At 38.9% G+C, this 24521-nt stretch overlaps 3 protein-coding genes across 5 annotated transcripts; 1 reads left to right on the top strand and 2 right to left on the bottom strand.

The window, feature by feature from the left end:
• Positions 1 to 348: 348 nt before the first annotated feature.
• Positions 349 to 4945, bottom strand: LOC149220705 (uncharacterized). Of its 2 annotated transcripts, none has more exons than XR_016249315.1 (5): positions 4707 to 4945; positions 4537 to 4604; positions 4229 to 4452; positions 747 to 863; positions 349 to 588 (listed from the first exon to the last, which is right to left on the bottom strand). XR_016249315.1 is itself a non-coding variant. In XM_089384879.1 (5 exons), exons 4-5 carry the CDS (start codon positions 853 to 855, stop codon positions 358 to 360), a joined length of 357 nt encoding a protein of 118 aa, XP_089241005.1. In that variant the 5' UTR covers positions 856 to 863; positions 4229 to 4452; positions 4537 to 4604; positions 4707 to 4937; the 3' UTR covers positions 349 to 357. The 2 variants fall into 2 exon arrangements, 1 of the variants encoding a protein (XP_089241005.1); XM_089384879.1 differs by having other exon boundaries at positions 349 to 605; positions 4707 to 4937.
• On the top strand, positions 927 to 3371 carry LOC149220706 (type IV inositol polyphosphate 5-phosphatase 7-like). Of its 2 annotated transcripts, none has more exons than XM_089384876.1 (4): positions 927 to 1246; positions 1429 to 1492; positions 2097 to 2204; positions 2422 to 3371. In XM_089384876.1, exons 2-4 carry the CDS (start codon positions 1449 to 1451, stop codon positions 3200 to 3202), a joined length of 933 nt encoding a protein of 310 aa, XP_089241002.1. In that variant the 5' UTR covers positions 927 to 1246; positions 1429 to 1448; the 3' UTR covers positions 3203 to 3371. The 2 variants fall into 2 exon arrangements, with proteins under 2 accessions (XP_089241002.1, XP_089241003.1); XM_089384877.1 differs by having other exon boundaries at positions 2100 to 2204; positions 2422 to 3345.
• Positions 4946 to 5596: 651 nt separating the features above from the next.
• LOC149220704 (uncharacterized) lies at positions 5597 to 7219 on the bottom strand. The gene has a single exon (XM_089382839.1). It carries the CDS (start codon positions 6748 to 6750, stop codon positions 5776 to 5778), a length of 975 nt encoding a protein of 324 aa, XP_089238965.1. The 5' UTR covers positions 6751 to 7219; the 3' UTR covers positions 5597 to 5775.
• Positions 7220 to 24521: the final 17302 nt, after the last annotated feature.

The following is a 24521-nucleotide window of genomic DNA, read 5'->3' as shown; positions in this document are numbered from 1 at the left end:
TCTCATTATATAGGATTTATTAGGGTCATTACAGAGAAAATTAACATAAGTGGAGGGCTGATTCAGAAGGTATGACATGGACTTTGTAGAGTGAATCCCCTAATCTTGTAGAGTGAATCCCATCATATTACAGAATGAAATAGAAGTCTAAAGGATTTATCAGAGACATTACAAAGAACGCTATCACAGTCGAGAGCTGCTTCACAAGGCAGGACATGGATTCTGCTTATTCACCATAGAAACTCTTGTTGTTGAAGATGAGAAGCAGCACAAAAGTAAGTCATTCCACAACTACTACAAACTTACAACAATATTAACATCCTGCAAATATTCTCATCTATGAGGAGCTTTGGGGGCCTATAGATTACAAGAGAATAGCAGAAATTCTTCACTAAACATGTTAGTAGCGTACTGATCATCTTGGCGGTTGGAGACAGAACTGGTGTTGAAGCTCTCTTTCCTCACAAACCCAGCAGGGGCTTTCTTGTCATAATTCTGAGTACAAAATTTGACTGTCATTTTCTGCATCTTTCTATTTATATACATTGTTTGAAATTTCTCCTGCACCAGAGGTTCCAATCTCCAAAGCTGTCCAAAAACAGTAGCTGCCACAAGAGATCCCCATGTTAGGAGTTAGTATCTTGAAATTAAGTGAAAATTTATGTCTTAAGATTAAGTAAAAAATTGTGTCTTAAGACTTGCATAAAATCCTGTGTGATTCCAGAACAGAATTAAAAATGTTATACCTGAGAGGTTTGTAATAGCATTAGATATTGCCAGGGTTGTACATACTCCTTTACCACCACCTGACATGTCTTCACCCAGCAACAACTTTGAAAATCTTTCTTTCATCATTTCAACTTCTGCAAACATAAAGCAGTAGACACATTAAGGCAAACAAGTTTACTTGCCTGAAATTAGACATACCATCAGGCCAAACAATATCCAGTTACTCATTTGTAACCAAAAATTCAGTGCCTCTGGTTGGTATAGAAAATGGTCAAAATAAAGGGACAGCAGTTCATGGTTAAGCGGTCAAAGCAACCAGACAGCTAAAATTCCACACAAGGCATATCAATACTATCCAAATACACCTCAAAGTGACAAACTTGAAAACCTATTGTGCATTTAGCTTAATTTTCACTGAGACTAAATATAAAATCTGCAGATAACTGCGAATCCTTCTCTGGGAGACGAAAGAGCTGCCCAGATAACGAATCCTCGTTTTCACGAAAAAGCTTTACTGGTACTGAACAAAATCCTTCAACAAGATAATATGCCCAATTTTATTTTACAGGTGTTTCAGAATACTTGAAAAATGCACGAGTTTTCTCCCAGCCTTTGATTTGATTTACTAGGGATGTGTTACTTTGCTTTTGGTCTCGGTGTTTACAATCATGACAGAAATCTTGTTGAATTGAAATGCAGCTAATTCCAAGCCTGTAACAATGGAATCAGAGTTGTCCCAGATCGCAGATGCTCGTGACTTTAGGTATGGTATTTTGGTTGAATTTAATTGAATTTAACTTTAGCTGAAATTTGATAATGGTGGAACATACGGATTGAGTTTACTATCCATTTGAAACATAATCTGTTCCCCTGCTTGTGCGAAGTTATTCTGGGATAGTTTATAATGAGTTGAACATAATTTAGAACTTATTCTTCATTTGCTCCCAAACATAATACCATGAGCATGTATTCGAGTAATAAAAAAATAGACGCAGTTTTCTTCAGGGCAAAATCTTTCTCTCCCCTATCTTTCTGCTATGTGCTTTTATCAAATAACCATAATACAGATAACCAATGCTGACAGAAATAAGGTTATAAAAAATCGTGTTTTTAAATGATCTGCAATGTAACATTCTCCAATAGTAATTTGTTACCATTTGTCCAGAATTTCGACTATAAGAAAGCCCGTCTCATCTAGATATTCAAATACGAGAACCCACTTCTGTGATGGGTTGCTTCTCTTGGAATTATTGAAGACAGAATAATGTTGTTTGAAAATGTATTGGAATTTTGATTTCAACAATCGTTGTTCATATCAGTAAGCAGCTTTTTTAATGAACTAAGTAGGCAACTGAATGTTTGCGAAGCAGGGTATTTGTGGGAACATGGAATGTGGGAGGTAAAGCACCCTGCAATGGCCTGAATTTGGATGAATGGTTGCATACTTCACCTCCAGCAGACGTCTACATTTTGGGGTATTAACAAACTCCCCTCATTACATCCAATCCAGCAAGATGAACAAAGCCCTGAAAATGTTTTATACATTTTCATTTTGTGTTTCTACGAACAAGAGGATATCAGTTAAAACTCTTTTAGTTTCAGAATGAAATGGTGTGTTGATAGTTTTTATTGAGATTTCCACAGTTGTGTCAAAAGTCTAACAGTATACTGTCTCTATGTGGATTTTCCCAGGTTTCAAGAAATTGTGCCTTTAAATGCAGGAAACATTTTAGTGGCAGAGAACAATGGTCCTGCTGCCAAATGGCTGACCCTTATTCACCAAACACTGAACAATTCAGGCACAAGCAAGAATAGAAATCAATGCAGGTGTTTATCACATTGCAGGGAAAAGTCTGCTGAAATTCCAGAAGCCGTTTATTGTTTGGACTCAGATTGTGAATGTTCCAAAGAGCGTAAAAGTTCATCTTTTTCGAGCAGAAAGTCTTTTCTGGACTTGAACATCTTTTCTAAGCCACACTCTGAAGTTACAAATGACCAAAAAAAGCTAGAACAGAAATGTAGCTTTGCTGACTATCTCTTCCCAGGAAGATCATTTCATAGAGTAGATTCTAGTTCCTCTTTTATGTCAGTTTCATCAGAGGACGAGTATGCTTTGAGTGAAGGAGGGTCTCCCTCTAATGTTTTTCACTCTCCAATGTTAAGTAGTCCATTATCAGATAACTCCGACTCAGGTCGGATGAATAACAAGTTTAATTCAAGCAAGGAGAAGTACTATTTGGCAGCTAGCAAGCAGATGGTTGGCATTTTTCTCTGTATTTGGGTACGTAGCGATTTGAAACAACATGTACGAAATTTGAAAGTTTCTTGCGTTGGACGCGGGTTGATGGGTTACCTTGGCAACAAGGTGAGAAAAAATATTCCCTCCACTGTGAGTGGCTGGAAGAGCTCAGAGGGGGATTCTGTGGTGAGACCTTCCAGGCAGGTTAAAAACTACATGCATGCTTACAAGTAAAGCAGGGAAACAGATAAGTAACAATTCTGTGTTTATTAAGTATCAGTAGGAGAAACATTCGCTCCTTTATTTTATGAAATGAATAGGTTGACATGCTAATGAATGAATAGTATTACTCTGTCAATAATAAATTTTAAGCATACTGTCATCCTTTACAATCTCAATACAATCAGTTAGTTACAAATATCATTGCATCAAAGAAAAGAAAATAAGGTAATGGAATTTATTTCCATCTACTGAAATGAAATGCACGAGTTATTCCAAGTCTTAAGCAAAAGAACAATTTCTGTAGAAACACAGTTAATTCAAATTATCTTCTAACTACCATCTATTGCAATGAAGATTTAATAGCCTACTGAAATATTTCTACCTATAACTGTATTCGGTCAATCCATGAACATTAATAGGCATTTCTTCAACCATCATTAATCAAAAAGAAAACATACGAGAATGTCAAGTTGTGGATTTCGCATTCAACAGACAATATTTAACAGTATCCACTTCAGAGTATTTGCAAATTTCTAATCGGAATTGTACAATACGCTAAAAATAACCCATTACAGTAAAGATCGACAACCTTGATTTATCACAATGGAAACAGAGATAAGAACCAATCCTTTTTAAACAAAATTACCCAACAGTACATGTGTTAAATGAATGCTTAGGTCGCCAACCCCATATTGGGAAAACCCTAACGGCAAGCCGTTCAGAAAAGAGAAGAAACAGAGTAATCATATTTGAAATGCACAAATTACTGCGAAGTTATTCAAACCCTCAGATAAAGCTACACGCATAAATCCCATAATGTCAAAATATCAGTATAAGTATCCGGCTCTACATTGGGCGCATCCGTCCCCCATATTTCCGTTCTACAATAACCCTAAGATCTATATATCCACTGAACAGCCGTAACATTTCGGCCGGCGAGCCACCTTAACACATTGATGTAAAGAAAAATCTAACAATCCTCTATCTAAAACGAAGATTCACACCAAGAACTCGCCAGACAACCGAAGAGGAACCAACCTGTAATCGAAGGCGGTAACCATTGTGAGAACGCAGTTTCGCTCCAAGGAACGTCCTCTGAGTATGTATATGCATAAACCCCGCAACAAAGCGTACCTACAGACAGTTTAACGTATTAAAGTAAGCCTGAGAGTAATCGAAAGGGTATTAAGAGAGAAATGTAAATGCTGAAGAGCGAGCTTATCTGAAGTTGGAGTTGTCGAGCAGCAAGCGGCAAGTTGCACCTGAAATTGACATTTTATTATATCAAGTTCTCAAAAAAATCAAAAGGAACCCTGTATGAAACTGCGTGGGCCTGCTTACGTTACCTCTGGTTTGTAGAACGAGCCCTCGACGCATTTCTCCAGATTCAAGAACCCGCTATTAACAGTTCCACCTGTGCAGGAGCCGAATAGAGGGTTTCAGAGAATAAACATAAGTGCGAAATGAAGGAAGAGATAACAGTTAGGCGAGATGGAGGTCGAAGGCATGTCTATACCTGTAGGCCTATTGAAGGCATTTCCGCCATTCCACCATCCGGTCACCTTATGTTGCAGAGCCGTAGCTCACCCACCTCGGAACAACCAAATGAACCTTACTTCGCCGAGAATTGCATTAACTTACCCGTCTACAATCCAAATCGTTGAGACCGTGGATCTTCTCGGATCCAACGGTTGAGTGGTTGCCAGATGCAAGGGTTCGATATCATTTCGAACAGCCGGTCATGAATACCTCCGCCCCTTCTTTGTCAGGTGTCAGCGTCAGAAGGAGTAGGACGACGAAAGGTCCCTTTCAAAGGAAGGCCTATCGGCCTAAATATGTACGCTAATGATTACTCATTAAAGATATAGAAAAATATATACATACACTAAATTACATGAAAAATATACAGTTAAGATTTCCCAAATATATGTAAAATATGTAGAATAATATATTGTTAAGGTTATAGAGAAAATAGTCTTTTTCACAAAAAATTATTAAAATTTTTTAAGATTTTTTTTGTTATTTAAAACATATTTAAAAGGCTTAGTCTAATTTATAGACGAAATCGTTTTTTCACAAGAATTCACCAAAATCTTTCAAGATTTTTTGTTGTTTAAAATACATTTTGAATGTATAAATGGATTCAACGTCTTGAAAAACTCAGTGACACTCGAATTATGTACATTAAACAATTTAAACTCCAGTTTTAAAAAATTTCTATTAAATTTTGATTAAGATTAAAAATGATCATGAAAAAAAATCATTTCATCTATAAATTAAACTACGCCCATTTGAAATATATAAAATAATAATTACAGATTAAATATATAAAAAAATATATACATACAATAAAATACATATACAGTTAAGATTTTTAAAAAACATCATCTTAATGCTTCCAAGGAGTTTAGAAATAAAAGAAATTTATTTTAGACTCATTGAAATAGGTCTCATGTCTTTACAAATAAGAAGATCTTATACACTTATTTAATGTCCGGCTAAACTGTGATTAGCGAAACTTAATCTTAAGTTAAGTAATGATATTATTGTGTGGCTAAACTGTAACCTTAAGTAATGATATTATATTAGGGCAGGGGTCTGAGTACCCAATGCTGACCGTCGGGCTCCACCCTCAAATTCCTCAACTTGGCGAACAAATTGACGGCTCTCCTGACGCCCCTATTGTCCATCATTGTATAATAATCGTGGCCGAACATGACGCCACCGGGTCTCAGAATTGCGTAGGCGGCATTGATATCCGCCCACGCTGAATGAAAATCGTGGGCGGCGTCCACCTCGATGAGATCCGCATAGATTCCCCACTCGCACAACGCCCTCAGCGCCCCCGCCGTCGAGTACGGCACCGGGACAACGGTGTCCGTCGAATTCATGGACACCACGTTCTGCATGAACTGGTAGAACAGCATGACGTCGCCGTTGACGATTTGGATGTCGCGGAAATTTTGCCGGAAGCCGGGCCATCCCCGGAAATCGTCGACGCACAGAATCTGGGTGTGGAGGCCGAGGTCGCGCGCTAGCGCCGCCATGTGGAGGGCGGAGGCGCCCAGAAAAGTACCGAGTTCTACGATTGTCCGCGGGCGGACTTCCTTGACGAGGCGCTTGAAGACGGTGGCGGTGGAACCCCAGCCCTTGATCCGCCGCCGCCTCAGCAGCGCCCGCGCGTGCTCCGGCGGGAATTCCGCGAACGGCGATGTGCCGTTGAACAGGGCGCCCAGAATTACCCCCCGCACGCTCTTAGATGGCACCGGCTTTGCGCAGTGGCGTTCGAACAGCGCCAGATCTGCCAAATTATCCGTCAACTGCTGCGAATTTTCAACTGGCAGGGCCAATTCTTCCGTCATCTTCACTTTCACGGCACGGACGGTTTCACGGCTGCTGTTTCCGGCATCTTTGAAGGCGAAGTATGATACCAGGGGGGACGTTACGACGCCAAAAGTGTAAGCAATTGCAGCCAAGATGACCGCCGCCGTGTAAATCCTCCTCCGGCTGCCAGGGTTGAGTGGCAGCGAGAGAAGCTTGGGGGCATGACCATGCTTCATCTAATTCTTTGAAAAAAAATTCGCAGACACCAATTCTGATAATCCTAATCTTAATGATACTAAGTCTAGAGCGTTTTGGATAGACGGTGATCAGAGGTTTTGTTAAAACATTCTTCTAAATATTAATTCTTCGCTATATTTCAATGTAATTTTTCAACATAACCATAATATAGTCTCACTCCTACTGAACTTACCACAAAATCCTAACACTAAACTTGAAAAAAAATCCTAACACTGAACTTACTTAAATTTGGAAGGGCTGTGTTCTCATGGGGTTCTGATTTATATTCTTGGCTTCTGATTTATATTCCTGGCTTGTCAAGGGGACTACCGTTGTCTAAATTACACTGAATTTCTGAGTCCATAGGAAAATTGAAGTTTCTGGGCCAGAGATAGTTGTCACATTTCAAGAAGCAAAGAATATTACTAGTAACGAGTTCAGTCCAACCTTACAAAGCATTCCACGGATATTGTCCGGCAGATTGGAAGCGGTTCTGTGATTGGGTAAGCAGACTGGCCACAGAACTTTCTCAAACAAAGTAAAGAATATTTGGAACAGAAGTTTAGAAACATAAAACAATATTAAAATAGAATATTTGGAACAGCAGTTTAGAAACTTAAAACAATAAAGAATTTTATGGATTGTATATTCTTTTTGGAATTTATATACAATCGTAATCTTATTTTACAAGAAACAGAACGTGCACGCCATATTGATATGTGATACTATTTTATTTTCTTCCATCCATGATTCCATGGAATATAAGTTTATAAAATGGATAGGTGCGTGCGTTTAGTTATTTTATGTAATATTTTATAAATTAATAATTAATTTAAATTTATTAATTATAAATTATAATTAATAATTTAATAATTTTTTGGTGTAAGTTTAGTAGTATTGTTTTTTAATTAATTATATGGAAGGTAACTTACAAAATATATGTCTAAGTAACAAATACACAAATAAGCGCCCGAGGTTTTCCGCTCTGCAACTGTCCATCTGCGCTTGAGACCGTTGACTCGGCCCTGTGGCCGCTTCGGAGGGTTTCTTGCGCGACTTTGATCCTGCACGGCGCCTCCTTTCTGCATGACGCTCCCATCCTGAGTGGAGCTCCCATTCTGCACGGCGATTCGGCTCTCTGATCTAGTTCTACGGAGGTTCCTTTTCTGGGTTGGCTTGAAGGATTATGAACACTGGGATTTGGGTGCGCTCGCTTCGATCGAGCTAAGGCGTCGCTTCAATGGAGCCACCGCCGCCTCCCCTCTCTGATGCTGAGGCTTTTCTTAAACTGCTGGATTCTCTCCCAAAGAAGAAAGTGACCGAGGCTGCGAAGTTTGTCAAGCGTCTGGATGACATCCCTGAGATTGAGCTCCCTCCTGAGGGGCCGATACAGGTCGCCCTATCATTGGCAGAGCGTGCTTTGGTTGGACAGTTCACTGGACTCTGGCCCTCCCCCAAAACCACGGAGAGCTGGGTAGCAAGGAATTGGGCACCGCTGATCAAAAGCAGAGTCACTTCGTATTTTCTAGGGAAGGGATTCTTCCTATTTGAATTCTCTGAAAAGGATGATAAGGATCTGATATTCCGCAACGGCCCCTATTTCATGGGCCCTCAAGGGTTGTATCTCAATAAGTGGACGCCCGATTTTGACCCAGCAGTTGACGTTCCCACAGCCGTCCCTGTGTGGGTTAGATTGCCCAACCTGCCAGTGCATTGTTGGAACTGGGAGTCTCTTAAGCACATCGGAAACACCTTGGGCAAGTTCATTGATCGAGCAAACAACAAAGACCAATACGACTGTGCTAGAATCTGCGTTGAAGTTGATCTTGAGGTCGGTTTTCCTGAGGCAATAAAGATTAAGGTTGGAAATTGGACGCATCTCCAAAAGTTGGACTATGAGCAGCTTCCGTTCAAGTGCAGGAAATGCCATGTCTATGGCCATTTTGCTAGAGGCTGTCCAAAGAATAGTGAAGGGGAGAAAGGCAAGGAGGAAGGATGGACTCAGGTCAAAAGGACCAAAACCGCTCACAAAGCCCCTAGAACTGGCAATATAAATGGCAAAGTCCCCCAGGCAGGCTCTGGGATTCAAACACCCCTCATGGAAGAACAAGGAAACAAATATACACTGTTAAGCTCAGCAATAGAAGACCCCCAAGAAATAGAGATGCAGAAAGAAGCATCGCCCCACAAAGAGCCCCCCTCGGGATCAAAGCAAGTCGAAAGCAATGCAAACAGACCGAAAGAGACATCCACAGAAGAGGCTGAGGAAGTGCAAGGATCAGAGGATTCAGAAGAATAAGGTGAAATAGGGGATTTGCAAACCTCGGTAAGAAGATCATTGAGAGGCCGAAAACCTGCCCGTGAAAAAAGAGAACAGAAGACTTATAGAGACAAACTCCAAGGAAGCCAACCAACCCTTGAGAAACTCTTGGCAAAGACTCCGAAGACGACCAGAAACCAGACCCAGAGCTCTAAAGGAGCTCTCCATTCAAAAAGCAAGTGATGAATATTGTCTCCTGGCACTCTAGGGGTATGGGGAGCAAAATAAAAGAAGAAGCCGTCAAAAGCCTGATAAGAACCGAATCTCCTGATATACTCCTCATCCAGGAGACTAAAATGGAGGACAAGGCCTTCCTCCATATCGCCAGAAAATTGTGGAAGAGAAGTGAAGGGCAAGCTGTTTCAGCTCGTGGTGCCTCAGGGGGCCTGGGCACCCTTTGGAACGCAAATAAGTTTTCAAAGATCAAAGAGGTCGCCAACACCCATTGGTTGTTCTCTAAGCTGCAACACGTCGATTCAGATGAGACTCTCTATCTCTTCAATGTGTATGCTCCAGCCAGCGCAGGTGAGAAAAAGATCTGCTGGGAATCCATTAGAAGTATGGCAGATTCGGAAGATTTAGTGAACATCATCATTGCAGGGGACCTTAATCTCACCCTTTCTCTGGCTGAAAAGCGTGGAGGAAGCGTTGTAAGGGATCCGGCGCGAGAATGGGTTGAGGACCTGCTTCAGGATTGGGACTTGAACGACATAAAACCTTCGTCGGGCAAGTACACTTGGTCCAATAAAAGACTCGGTCTGGGACACATCGCTGCAAGGTTAGATCGTTTTTTTGTTCAAAGTACTTTCCTTCTTCTTGGATTAGAGTCTAGAATGCATATTCTCCCTTGTAGTGTCTCCGATCACAGACCCATCAAACTTGATCTTCTGGCTCATATGGATCAAGGTCCTATCCCTTTTAAATTCAGTCCCCTTTGGGTTAAGGAACAGTCCTTTATGCAATTAGTAAAAGATACTTGGAAGCAACCAGTCAATGGCTCTGCCTTCTTTGTTTGGGAGGAAAAGCTCAGGAGAGTGAAAGCTGCATTGAAATCTTGGGTAAAATCCCTTCCTAACCCAGCAGTGGAAAGGAAAAAGATTCAAGAATGTCTCGAGATTCATCATCTGAAATCGGAAAATGAAGAGATCACAAAAGAAACTCTAGATAAGGAGGCTGAACTTCAGAAAAAATTTCTCAAGGCAAGCCTGGCCGAGGAAGAGTATTGGAGGATTAAATCTCGTAGGCTTTGGCTCAAGGCTGGAGATAGGAACTCTTCCTTCTTCCACAAGCAAGCCCAAGCCCGGAAAAGTTTCAACTCCATCTCAGAAATCAAGGAAGAGAACATTAATCACAGAGCAAAGTATAAAAAACGTTGCTTTCCTCCACTTCAAAAATTTGTATAGCGAAAAAGAGGGCCTGGGGCACACATCAAATTTAGTGAATGAGGTGCCCTCTCTGATTATTGCCAGAAAGAATCAGTTTTTGGAAGCAGAAGTCACTAATAATGAAATAAAAACCGCCCTCTTTGCAATGGAGCCAGATAAGGCCCCGGGCCCAGATGGCTTCACTGCCAGATTCTTGCAGAGCTGTTGGCAGATTGTGGAAAAAGACTTATGCAGAATGGTCCGGAAATCTCAAGCTTGTCAGAAAATTGGGGGAAGCACCAATTCGGCTTTCCTGGCCCTTATTCCTAAGGAAAAAGGCGCCAATTCCTTCACCAGATTTCGTCCTATTTCCCTTTGCAATATAGGCTACAAGCTGATAACAAAAGTGATCGCAAACAGACTGAAAATCATCCTTCCAGACATTATTCCTGAGAATCAGGGAGGTTTTATTCAGGGAAGACAGATTGTGGACAATTTTATCCTGGTCCAAGAGGCGATCCACTCAAGCTTGAACCGGAAAGAGAAAGGAATGGTTATCAAGCTAGATCTTGAAAGCGCTTTTGACAGGGTGAGACACAGATTTCTGTTCGATGTCCTGCACAAATTTGGTTTTGGCCTCAAATTTATCAACTGGATCAAGGCTTGTATTAGTGAGCCCTGGATTGCCCCTTTGGTGAATGGGAGGGCTACTGACTTCTTCAAAGCCTCTAGAGGGCTGAGACAAGGGTGTCCTCTCTCCCCCTTGCTCTTTGTCCTCCAAGCTTCTGTTCTCAGCTTCCTCCTAAATAAAAAGCAGACTGATCAAGAAATAATGGGATTGAACATCGCAAGAGGTGTCAAAAACATAAACCATGCGCTATTTGTGGATGACTCTCTTTTGCTGGGTGCAACCTCCTTGCCCACGGCTAAAAAATTCAAAGATGTGGTGGATGCCTACTGTGAAGACTCTGGAAGCAGCCTCAACAAAGGAAAATGTCACATCTACTGTTGGAATTCTACTGTCAGATCGCTCCAAGCTATCTCCAGCTGTTTCGGCTTCGCAACCTCCTCTTCTTGGTCATCTTTCAAGTATTTGGGGCTCCCTGTATTCCAAAAAAGGGCCCTCAGCAGACATTGGTTGCCTCTGTTGGAAAAATTTAAGTTCAAAATCCATTCTTGGGGCTTCAATTGGCTCAATCTGGCTGGCAAAAAAGTGCTTATAAAAGCTGTGTTGAATAGTCTTCCCATTTACCAATCTGCAGTTATGATGGCTCCTATTGGCATCATGAGGAAAATGGAGGATTATATAAGGAATTTCTTCTGGAAAGGCGGCAAAGCAAATGAGAAAAAAATACCTCTATTAAACTGGGACATAATCTCCTTGCCCAGAATGGAAGGTGGCCTGAATTTCAAGAACATTAGTAAGCAAAATATTGCATTGGGTGCAAAACTACTATGGAGGATAATTGCCCCAAATCCGGGCTGGGCTCAGCTAGCGTTGTGGAAAAAATATTTCCATGGGCAGAGAACACGCTGTCTGGACAATCCCAAATCAATATCCGGAACGATGATCCACAAACTGTGCGCCAAAGCTTCCTCCTTAATTAACCTCCATGCGCACTGGATCCCTGGAAATGGCAAGCACATTAAAATCTGGGATGACCGTATCATGGGTAGTGATCCCCTATCTGAAGATCACTCCCTGGTTCTGTTGAGAGACTGGATGGACAGAGCGGGTCTCAAAACTCTGTGGGATATATCACACTGGGAGAATGGCGATTGGCAGAGTTGGGTAAAGATAGAGGTGCCTCAGAACCTTTCCAAAGAATACGCCATCTTCCTATCCCTCTTAAAAGGCAAAGCTCCAATGAACAGCAGGAAACCTGACACTCGGGGATGGGGTCCGACCCCTGGGCGCTACTCAGTCGCGCAGGGTTATAGGCAGATCTCTCTGCAACCTCATGTTCCTCCTGATCCGAAGCCCTGGCATGGAATTTGGTCTCAGACAACGATCCCTAAAATAGACTCATTCTGCTGGCTTCTTTGTCACCAGAGAATTTTGACTGACGACAGGCTTCGGAAAAGAGGATACATGGGACCCTCCCATTGCTCACTATGTGGAGACGACGAAGAAAACACCTCCCATCTGATGCTCCGCTGTAAGTTTACTGCTGAACTGTGGAAAGAGGCCTTAAGCCCATGGAGCGTAGACTTCGCCCTCCCCAATCGCTGCTCTGATCTGTTTTCAAATTGGAAGCTAAGGTACCCGGGTGGCACTCCTCAGAACGCTCACATCAAAGAAGCCTGGCTCGCCCTTCCCAAATTAATCTGCTGGCATATATGGCTGGAAAGAAACCAAAGGATATTCAGAGACAAGAACAGCAATCTCAAGATTATCTGGGTAAAAATCAAAAGCCATCTAAACGACTGTTTGGGAGATCAGCTTGACGGGGTAGATCTAAGTGGACAAGAAGCTGAATGGGGCGCTTCTCTTGATCTCCATTTCACTGATATTGCCAGACATCCCCCTTCTCTAAAAAAATGGCAAATACGCCTTGAGGCTACAGAATTCTTTGAGTTTTACACCAAGAAGGCAAGAAATGCTCTCTTTTTTGACGGGGCAACAAAAGGTAATCCTGGTATATCCGGTGCAGGTGGAGTAGTCAAAAGTGCAGAGGGCATAACTGAATTTAGATACGCCTGGGGAGTGGGCTTCAATACCAGCATTCAAGCCGAAGCTCTGGCTCTTCTCCAAGGTCTCAAACAGCTTATTTCTCTGGGTATCAAAGAGGCAATTGTATTTGGGGACTCCCAGTCTATTATAAAGGCCATTGTGGACAATTCTTCTCCTTCAGATTTAAGGTTATCAAGATTGATGAGCAGAATTAGATCCCTGATAAATTCCTTTCAGAGTCTGGAATTTCTTCATGTTAAGAGAGACAACAATAAAGAAGCTGATGCTGAAGCCAACAAAGCGGTTCTCCTCCCTCTCGGAGTTCTTCTAAGAGACGAAGACGAAGGCTGGGATCCCATCCCTTAACTGTTTGTTTAAAATGTTTTACTGTCTTTTATTGGAGCAGTTTGTTTGTATCTGTAAATCAGGAAAGATAGAGAAGATCACTCGTAATATAGTTTACAGAATTCGCAGGCTCACTAGGGGGGAAGCCATTTGGTTCCTGGCCGAGGAGAAATCTGAGCTCTGTCTATCTCTTTGTAACCTGAAATGAGGCATTTCTGCCGAGAATCAATATATCAAACTAACCGTTTCTGTCAAAAAAAAAAAACTTACAAAATATATGCCTAGTGGTTTCAATTTTCTTGAAGGAAACTAGGTTTTTCGGTCGCCGATTAACATCATATGCCATCCAAAACATAAACACTTTGAGCATGTCCATCCAGGCTATATAAGCTACTATGTCTATTATATGTTTAAACTTACCACTGACAATGTAAATGCTATCTGACCAAATCATTGTAACAAAAACATCAAAAAACTTTCAAGGGGTTCATAACTTCTCGATAGTCGGTCATTTGACAATTCTATGGGAGTCGGGTCCTTTGCACTCGACCCTGACATTTCATTCTACTGCAGGCTTTGTAGTTGTTTTTCCATGCGGCCAAGGCGAACATTCTGGTGGTATTGCTGCACCTGTACTGCTTGGATCTCCTGCTGAATATCTTTTAGGCTAGGCCCCTCTTGCTGGGTTTGCAGCAGCTCCTCCAAATTCCTAGTAGCTGTCATTGCTTTTGCCAATAAATTCTTCATGACCCAGTGGAGTTGGATTGACTGTTTGAAGAGAGTCTGCCTACCTCGGGTGTGTCTAGGGTCCAGAAGCAGGGGTTCCCAATCCTTTGTTGGAGGCGACTCTGCCGCAACCTTGGCATTCAATTTCGCCTCCCATGACGAAATTAGGGACTTCACCTGTGCTGGGGTTCCCCCACTGTAAGCATGCATGAGGTTTTGCATGTTCTCCTCCCTAATTGTCCTGTGTCTCTTCCGCTGGGTCTCGCTGGTTGAGGCCAACGACGTTTTCCCTTTGTTGTTGTTTCGTTTACGGTTGCGGCAATGCCCTCTTTTCCTGGCCCCACCTCTGCCTTCACCATGCTGCCTTCAACCATAATTTCCTTCGACCGCGGAACCTCCTGAGCTCTTGCCTTGGCACGAAGCAGAAGTGTCAGAGTCGAAGGGAGAAGTAATTTAGACAGACCTGAAAGAGTAATGTATGCAGAAGAATTAAAAACAAACATCCAAATGTTGGTATTTCCATCCATCCATTCCTTGTGGAACACAGTTACTGTGTCACGTTTCCTAGTCTGAGGAGTGAAACCCAATTTCCCCCCAACCCCCTCATCATTTGCCTTCGTCCTCTCGATGCCCAAACTTAGGTGAATTCCCTCCCTCTGACTCTCTATTCTCCCTCAGGTCCAGTTAGTCCTCTAGCTCCAAGAATTAAGCCCTGCCATAACAAAATTGACGGACACACAGGTGTTGGGATACTCCAAGTCCCCATTCATGCCCCTTTGGGCTAGTGTTTTGCTTGGAGACTAGACCTTGGCTCAATTGACAGACCCACCGGTGTTTGGTGACCTCGACTCCCCATTCATGCCCCTCTAAACTTGAAAATTGTCGGAAGACTCGATCATGACGGTATTGATGGACATACTGGTAAAGGGTGTGCCCAGACTTTACTGCATTCCCTCCCTCGTACTCTTTATTCTTCTGGCTCCAAGAATTAAACCACGTCGTAACATAATTGGCAGACACACAGGTATTAGGGTCCCCCGAATCCCCATTCATGCCCCAATGGGCCAAGGGTTTGCCAGGAGACCAAACTATGGCAGAATTGCCAGACACACTAGTTTTTAGGGACCTTGACTCCCCATTCTTACCCCAATGGACTATAAGTTGACCCAAAGACCATTCTATAACGTACTGAACAAACATACTGGTAATATGAATCTCAGACTCCCCATTCTTTCTTTGATGGCCTAGAACTTTTCCGGCCAACCACAGGCTCTTAGAACTACCTCGATCCCATCCAGGTCGCAAACACCTGGATTTAAAGGGTGTAGGAACAAAATTTGCAACCCGAATGCAGAGAGTAGACCCAAACCCTCCATGCATGCCCCTTTGAGCCAAAAAATTGCCATATAACACTGAAATTGAAATTTCAAACATCAACAACCATAAACTCAATGAAATTCTACCAAAAACATGCAGAACCATCACCCATCCCTACCAATCCAGCCTCCTTTCTTACAGCATAGTCTCCATTTTTAGAACAAAGAAGGCCTGAAATACATACCAGTGACCCTGTCTGGCTGAAGCATTGTTGGCGTTGTCCTGTTGATGGCGTCAATCTCTACTCCGCAGGCGAATTCCACCACCCCACTACTACTCTCTACTCCCGCAAGTGAATTCCACCACCCTACTACCAGTCTCTACTCTTGGTGGCGAGTTACACCACAGACCATGCATGCATACAATGACAACCCTTGCCACCTTTCTCGCTTGTATTCCCTCCTTTGTCATTTGTCTTCCCAATGCGACTGCCACTTGCTACCAGTGTTTCTATGTCTTTATTGCCTTACACATGTGGGGGCGTTCAGTGGACTGGCCGCCTGCCTTGCTCTCCGTCCCTTTACGCATGGCGACGATCCACACAGGGGTCTTGTGTCCCATCACACCCCGATCAAGGTTAACCCAATAAATTAATTAAATTAATCTTTCACTTTTAAATAAAATAATCAATTAAACATTTTCATATATTATATATTATTTTATTTTAAGATTGACTTTATATTAAGCTTTTTATTAATCTTCCATTTTTAAATAAATAATCAACTAAACATTTTCATATATTATATATTATTTTATTTTAAAATTAATTTTATATTAATCATCAACTAAACATTTTCATATATTATATATTATTTTATTTTAAAATTAACTTTATATTAACCTTTTTGTTTGTTAAAGTTGTCTGAGTTCTCCAAAATTGTTTGTTAAAGTTATTTGAGTTATCTAAAAATGCAAGCCATATTGATATGTGATACTATTTTATCTTTTTCATGCATAATTCCATGGACCATAAGTTTATAAGATGGATGGTGCATGCATTAAGTTATTCTATGTAATATTTTTTAAATTTGATATTGAAATGAATGGTTTGATTTGGCTTTTGTTTATTAGTTTTCTCAAATTTACATTTAATTTAAATTTATTAATCATAATTTGCAACTAATAACCCAATAAATTTATTAAATCAATCTTTTGCTTTTAAATAAAATAATCAACTAAACATTTTTATACATTATATATTATTTCATTTTTCATTATCTTTATATTAATTTTTTCGTTTGTTTATCAAAGTTGTTTGAGTTTTCCAAATATTACATCAAGTTAGTCATCAAAATCACTAGAGATTACACTTAGGCTAAACCACACCAACTCTTAACATCACTAAATTTTTGCTTATAAAATTTTCAATTTTTAATTACACCCAATCACCATCTATTCTAAACCCAATAAACCCGATAAACTAATTTTATATTAATTTGATATACCAAAATTTCCATAATATCTTCCTTATACATCAACTTGAACAGGACTATATTTATATGCCCATGGGAGACAAAGTGAAGTATTAATAGTTTCCAGCGGTGCCGTAGATGCAATGAATTGTGATGCTTTCAATTATTTATTGTGTGCTGCTGTTTAATGGGGACAACACCAAATCTCAAGTCTCAAGCTTTTCTTCCCTCCCACTCTTGGGAGGTGAAGTGAACATGTCACATGGTGAGGGTGGGAAAAGAATCACGTGTGAAAGGGAGGACAACGATTTGCGGGCCCTTCAACCAGAGGCATGCATTTCGATGCATCTCATCACATTTTGCCGACAAAATTTAGTGTACACTAAATATTTAATACACTTTGTACATCCTGCACAATCTTTGATATAACTAATTTAATGATATGTTTATTGAAAATTGAAGTTACCAGCTTTGAAATAGCTAATTTAATGATATATTTATTGAAAATTGAAGTTACAGTAATTATAATAAAAGGGAAATTTAACCAGCATTTTTTCCAGGATCGGAGGTCAACTATTAATTTTGATTTTTTTAGTGTTATAATTATATTGTAATCAGGGAAAATGTATTGACTTTTTGTTTTATAATTTTTTCAAAAAATTATAATGTGTTTACAAAATTATTATATTAAATCGAGATTATTTTTATAAGTTTTATTTTCGAATTGTGATTATGTATATATATATAAATTTAAAAAATATATGTAAAAATGAGATGTGTACAATTTATACTAATTTTATTATATCAATTTGTATTATAATGACATGACATATGTACTATAATTATTATAGTATATTGTTTATTTTTTTAAATATTGTTTATTTATGTATTTATTTTTTTATTTAATATTATTTTACAATAATTTTTATATTATAATTGTGGAGCATTAATCTACTAGGTCCAACGTCGCAGTGTGAGAAAGATTGTTTGGACATTAAAATCAATTATGGTCAACCATGGTCCAATGTCGCATTGTGACAAGGATTGTCTCAATATGAAAATCAACCATGGTCAACCATGTTCCAACGTTGCATTCTGACAAAGATTGTCTCAATATGGAAATCGACCATGGTCAACCATGGTGAATAACCATGGTCACATTGTGACAAAGATTGTCTCTTGGTCCAATGTCACATTGTGACAACCATGGTCATCCATGTTCCAATGTCGCATTTTGACAAAGATTGTTTCAGTATGAAAATCAACCATGGTCAACCATGGTCAATAACAATGGTCACATTGTGACAAAGATTGTCTCTTGGTCCAACATCACATTGTGACAACATGGTCATCCATGGTCAACCATGGTCCAATGTCGCATTATGACAAAGATTGTCTCAATATGAAAAACAACAATGGTCAATCATTGTCCAGTGTCGCATTTTGAGAAAAGTTGTCTCAATGAAAATCAAGCACGGTCAACCATAGTCCAACGTTGCATCGTGACAAAGATTTTGTTAATATGAAAATTAACCGTGGTCAACCATGGACCAACGTCGCATTGTCTCAAATATTTTGTCAATATGAAAATCAACCATGGTCAACCATGCTTATTTTAGGGTTTATAATATTTACCCCTTGGATTTAATATTGTTCCCTTGGGTTTTTAGTATTAATCCCTTGGATTTATTATTCCCTTGGGTTTATAATATTTATCTTAGGGTTTATATACTTGGGTTTATAATATTAATCCCTTGGGTTTATAATACCTCATGGTTTTAGAACTAATCTATTGAGTTTATGAAAAAAATGATTTATTAATTAATAATATTAATAACAATATTTAATTAACAATATTTTTACTGATGTGGTTGTGCATGTGATTGATAAACCACAATTATTATGTGGTTGTGCTAGTTTATATTACAATTGTGGAGCATTAAAGTTGTGGCATAATTAATGTCATATAAATCAATTTTTGTTTAAATTCTTATCTATATATGGAATTAGATTGTAAAGAGTCATCTTTTACGTATATGTTTTTAGATGAGTTTTTATCTATATTTTACAAATTATATTTATTATAAAAAGGATTTGTACTCTAAACTTAATATATTAATTAATAAAATTGATGATAAGATATATTATAAGGATTTGTACTTGAAAGTTAATATATTAATTAATAAAAATAAAAATAGTTATTGTATTATAATTAATCTTTAGGTTATAATTATTATTATTAATAAAATCAATAGGGTTTAATTTAAATTATATAAATCATAGTGTTAGTTATATATATATATATATATATATGCAATTATTCACAATGCACATTTAGTGGTGATATTAATAACAACATAATATTTTAATGAAAAAATATATATCTTATTATTTTTTTTGTCTTCTAACTTATTTATTTTTAATATTTAAATTGAAAATTATATATATTAAGAATCAACTTTAGAATTCCCCGACGGGGTTGAAATCAGGCCATCACGTGGAGGTTGCCTCCCATGTGTGAAAAGAAGTGGATACAATGGGAGGGACAGGCTTCCCGGTCCCATCACATCTTCGCATGCACCGGGAGAGGTACAGTCTTAATGTCAACCATTCATGTGAGCAATTATTCAACATTTGTGTGTGGGAGTGGCAGAGTGTTAAGGCAACGCACAATGAATGCACCAAGCATTTGTCTCTGCATGATTCATATATGGTGTTAGGAGTTGTGGTGGTTGCTGGGAAGGAGGAGGAAGAGTTGAGGGTCAACGCTCGTTGGAAACAGAGTGTGGTTGCTTGCTATGGAAATATACAAGGGTAGTGGGCTCGTTTGGTCCTTACGGTTGGGAATCCTGGTTATTGGTGGCAGAAGGAAAGATTGGATGCAAAAGAAAAACTCATCGTGGTCTGGAGGTAACTTATTCTGCCTCGTTCTTACAGGGTGGTAGAGCTTGTCGGTAAGGAAACCCCACAACTGGAGGAGGAAGCCCAAGTGCCCCTGCTCTAATAGTGATTTCTGGTGCGATGGGGCCTGGTGGGTTCACCTATGGTTTATGGCTGTCGAATTTGGTAGGTGGTGGCCGATTTTGCGCTCGTCTTGAGACAAAAACAACTCCCCTATCCTTGGGTGGTGCTCCATCATTGGTGGTATTCTAGAAGGTGGAGGTGTCAGGATTATCTAGTGGGGGTGGTCCTTCATGGGTAGAAGGAGCCATCTTGGTGAATTTGTGTTATTCTGGGTGGTGTTGCTCAGGTCTTTTGTTTGCGGGGAGTGTTCTTTCGGGTGGAAAGTCTGGTGTTTGGTGCCTATTCAAGGTGTGCCTCCATCGTGGGAAGCTATGAAACCGCCAACGCGAAGGGGTTGCTCTTCCTCCCCTGCTGCCCTTGCTTCTGAAGGGGTGACAAACCAGGCTCTAGTCACAGTGACACCCTATCGGGGTGGAAAAACGGTTGGGCGTGCGCGGAAAGGAAATGTAGGTGTGAGAGGAGGCCGTAGAGGTGGTAAGCGGGGGGTGAGTAGAGGTGAAGGGTCACATGGCCGTGGGCAGACTCGCAGGGGAGGAGGCATCCGTGGTGGTAGGCTGAAGTGTGGGCCGGAAACACTCGAGGCTCAAGAGGGGCAGGGTCTCCAGCATTGCTGCTTGGAGAACTGTTGCGCTCTCATTGCCAGTTTGATGGACAGGGTGGATGTTGCAGAACGAGTTCGACATGAGGAGCATGCGGTGCAGATGGCCTCTCTGGAGCGGCTGCATTACTTTCAAAGTCAACTTTGGGAAATATTGGTTGTGGTATGGTAGGGGAAAAACCAACTCACAAAGAAAGTAGAAAAGTTGGAGACATGGATGGCGCACTACGAAGGACATGTTCAGTGTGACTTCCACCCTCCTCCACCTCTTAGAATGACCTCAAACAATCCTGCATCCATTACATCAGACGACTAGTATGATTTATGGTGTTTTTTACGTTTTAGCTATGTTTTGGTGTCTTTGGCCCAACCGTTTATGGATAATGTCCTTAGCCACTTTTTTTTTATTTTTGTCATTTGGTGAACTTTTTGGTCAACAAACCCAATCGGGGTGAGACCACATGTTTTGGGACGAACTCTATGTACTCCTTTTTCTGACATTAATAGAATGTTGACTTACAAAAAAAAATTAGAATAATTTATTAATGGGTATTGCTTTGTCATTTTTTTATTTGAATAAAATACTATATATATATATAGTCTTCTAACTAATTTATTTTTAATATTTTACTTGAAAATTATACAGATTAAGAATCAAATTTAGAATAACTTATTAATAAGTATTGTTTTGTCATTTTTTGTTTTATTTAAATAGAATACTATATCCTTATAGTATTATTGTAATGTTAATAACAATATGTTTTTTTATAGAAATATTATTATTATTATTGTTTATATTAAAAGTAATATAATTTTTAATAAAAATATTTTATTATTTTTGTCTTTTTAATTAATTTACTTTTGGCGTTTAAGTCGTATTTTATTTTATTATTTTTGTCTTTTCAAATAATTATAAGAAATGATTATTTCTATGTGCCCATATGGTCACAAGAACTATAACTTGGATTTGTATCTCAAACATATCATAAAACATGCTTCCTCATGGAAGTTAGTGTTATTATAACCCCTAATTACTATAGTATGTTAGTTGTCGTATAACATATGATTTGTTCTATGTATCTTTGTGATCACCAAAAACTATATCTTAAATGTGTTCCTCAAGTATATCATAAACTATGATAGGTTAAAAAATCACTATAAATATAGACATTTTTTTGCATAGCACTAATATTATTTTTATTCTAGTTATAATAAATTTTGTTATCAATTACCTATAATAGGCAAGTACTATATAACAACGCTGCATATTACACTTGTTATATATTTGAAATCTATATTTATAATCAACATAGATAAATTAAAGTTTAGTTTACTCTAATAAAAATTATAATTATATATAATTTAATAAAATGATCAAATATATAAAAATAAAATTATATTATTTAAATATTTATTTATAATTGAAATAACATTAAATATAATATAAAAGAATGTAAAATTTCACTTGTAATACAATTTACCATTCATATTTATGTATTTGAAAATAAAAGAAAATGTAAACATTGAAGACATGATTTTTTTTAACATTTATATATTAATGTTAAAAAGGTCGAATTTAATCATTATAATTAAGAGTAGTATAGTTGGTAACTATTAATGGAAAATCAAATTAATGAAATAATAAATTAAAAAATAATATTTACTATTCATATTTATGTATTTGAAAATAAAAGAAAATGTAAACAATGAAGACATGAAATTTTTGAACATTTATATATTAAATATTGAAAATAAAAGAAAATGTAAACAATGAAGACATGAAATTTTTGAACATTTATATATTAAATATAAAAGAAGTTGATAAATTTTTTAAATATTAGAACTTGTTATTTTTATAATTATTGTAATTTAAGAGTAGTATAGTTGGTAACTATTTATGTATTTTATGGAAAAAATATTAGTGGAAGATTAAATTAATGAAATATTAAATTAAAAAATAATAATGATAATATATATGTTTATATTATTGTAATTTAAAATTTCATATTTAAATTTAATTAATAATTATGTAAAAATTTAATAGTTAATTATTATTATTATTATTATTGTTATTATTATTTATTTATTTATTTTTTATTTTTTTTAGAGTTTTGAGGATAAGTTCATTTGGTTGAATGCTTATAGCTAAACTATTTCGTTAAAGGGAGTTCACAAGGTCAATTCTCCTCGATGCCTTTGGGGCTAGGCAAACTCTCCTAATAAGTCCATATATATATATATATAGATATATATATATTTGTTAAAAATTTGATTCACATATATATATATATATATATATACTATAATAGTTTTGGGTTTTATGGTTCAAGGGTTGGTCATAATAGTTGTCATTTTCTCCCACTAGGTTCAATCCTCTCCCAAAGGGATTACATTTTTTGAGGTGGCAATTTGTTTTCAGTTTTGATTTCAAAAAAATGTTGAAAATGCAATAAGAAAATCTTAATTTAATTTTGTTATAGTGTAATATATATATATATATATGAAAATGAATTTATTCACAATGCACATTTAAGGTGATATTAATAACAACATAATATTTTAATGAAAAAATATATATCTTATTATTATTTTTTGTCTTCTAACTTATTTATTTTTAATATTTAAATTGAAAATTATATATATTAAGAATCAACTTTAGAATTCCCCAATGGAGGTGAGATCAGGGCAGCATGTGGAGGTTGCCTCCCATGTGTGAAAACAAGTGGATACGATGGGAGGGATAAGCTTCCCGGTCCCTTCACATCTTCGCATGCACCTTGAGAGGTACAGTCTTAATGTCATCCATTCGTGTGAGCAATTATTCAATGTTTGTGTGTGGGAGTGGTGGAGTGTTAAGGCAACGCACGATGAATGCACCAAGTATTTGTCTTTGCATGATTCAGATATGGTGTTGGGAGTTGTGGTGGTTGTCGGGAAGGAGGAGGAAGTGTTGAAGGTCAACGCTTATTGGACACAAAGTGTGGTTTCTCACTATGGAAATATACAGGGGTAGTGGGCTCATTTGGTCCTTGCGGTTCGGAATCCTGGTTATTGGTCATCGCAGTCTAGAGGTAACCTGTTCTGCCTCGCTCTTACAGGGTGGTGGAGCTTGTCGGTAAGGAAACCCCACAACAGGAGGAGGAATCCCAAGTGCCCCTGCTCTAATAGTGATTTCTGGTGTGACGGGCCTGGTGGGTTCACCTATGGTTTATGGCTGTCGAATTTGGTAGGTGGTGGTCGATTTTGCGCTCGTCTCGGGACGAAAACAACTCCCCTATCCTTGGGTGGAGCTCCATCATTGGTGGTATTCTAGAAGGTGGAGGTGTCAAGATTATCTGGTGGGGGTGGTCCTTCATGGGTAGAAGGAGCCATCTTGGTGAATTCGTGTTATTCTGAGTGGTGTCGGTCGGGTCTTTTGTCTGCGGGGAGTGTTCTTTCAGGTGGAAAGTCTGGTGTTTGGTGCCTATTCAAGGCGTGCCTTCGTCGTGGGAAGCTATGAAACCGCCAACATGAAGGGGTTGCTCTTCCTCCCTTGTTGCCCTTGCTTTCGAAGGGTTGACATACTAGGTTCTGGTCACAGTGACGCCTCGTCGAGATGGACAAACGGTTGGCCGTGCGTGGAAAGGCAATGTAGGTGTGAGAGGAGGTCATAGAGGTGGTAAGCGGGGGGTGAGTAGAGGTGAAGGGTTGCATGGCCATGGGCAGACTTGCAGGGGAGGAGGCATCCGTGGTGGTAGGCTGAAGTATGGGTCAGCAACACCCGAGGCTCAGGAGGGGCATGGTCTCCAGCATTGTTGCCTGGAGAACTGTTGCGCTCGCATTGCCAGTTTGATGGACAGGGTGGATGTTGTAGAACGAGTTTGACACAAGGAGCATGCAGTGCAGATGGCCTCTCTGGAGCGGCTGCATTACTTTTAAAGTCAACTTCGG

The sequence above is a fragment of the Pinus tabuliformis genome, chromosome Q (assembly GCF_031772625.1).
Source record: "Pinus tabuliformis cultivar Carrire ecotype Pingquan chromosome Q, CPIR1, whole genome shotgun sequence".
NCBI classification, from domain to species: domain Eukaryota; kingdom Viridiplantae; phylum Streptophyta; class Pinopsida; order Pinales; family Pinaceae; genus Pinus; species Pinus tabuliformis.
Note: the sequence above shows the minus strand (reverse complement) of the source record. Positions and strands in the feature narration are given on the sequence as shown.

Bases quoted from the DNA above. Each gene is read 5' to 3' on its own strand.
- LOC149220705 (XM_089384879.1), bottom strand. From the start codon at position 855: ATGATGAAAGAAAGATTTTCAAAGTTGTTGCTGGGTGAAGACATGTCA. The intron at 606-746 runs GTATAACATTTT...CTCTTGTGGCAG, and splicing joins TGCTATTACAAACCTCTCAG to CTACTGTTTTTGGACAGCTT.
- LOC149220706 (XM_089384876.1), top strand. From the start codon at position 1,449: ATGGAATCAGAGTTGTCCCAGATCGCAGATGCTCGTGACTTTAG. The intron at 1,493-2,096 runs GTATGGTATTTT...ATGTTTGCGAAG, and splicing joins GCAGATGCTCGTGACTTTAG to CAGGGTATTTGTGGGAACAT. The intron at 2,205-2,421 runs GTATTAACAAAC...GGATTTTCCCAG, and splicing joins GCAGACGTCTACATTTTGGG to GTTTCAAGAAATTGTGCCTT.
- LOC149220704 (XM_089382839.1), bottom strand. From the start codon at position 6,750: ATGAAGCATGGTCATGCCCCCAAGCTTCTCTCGCTGCCACTCAACCCT.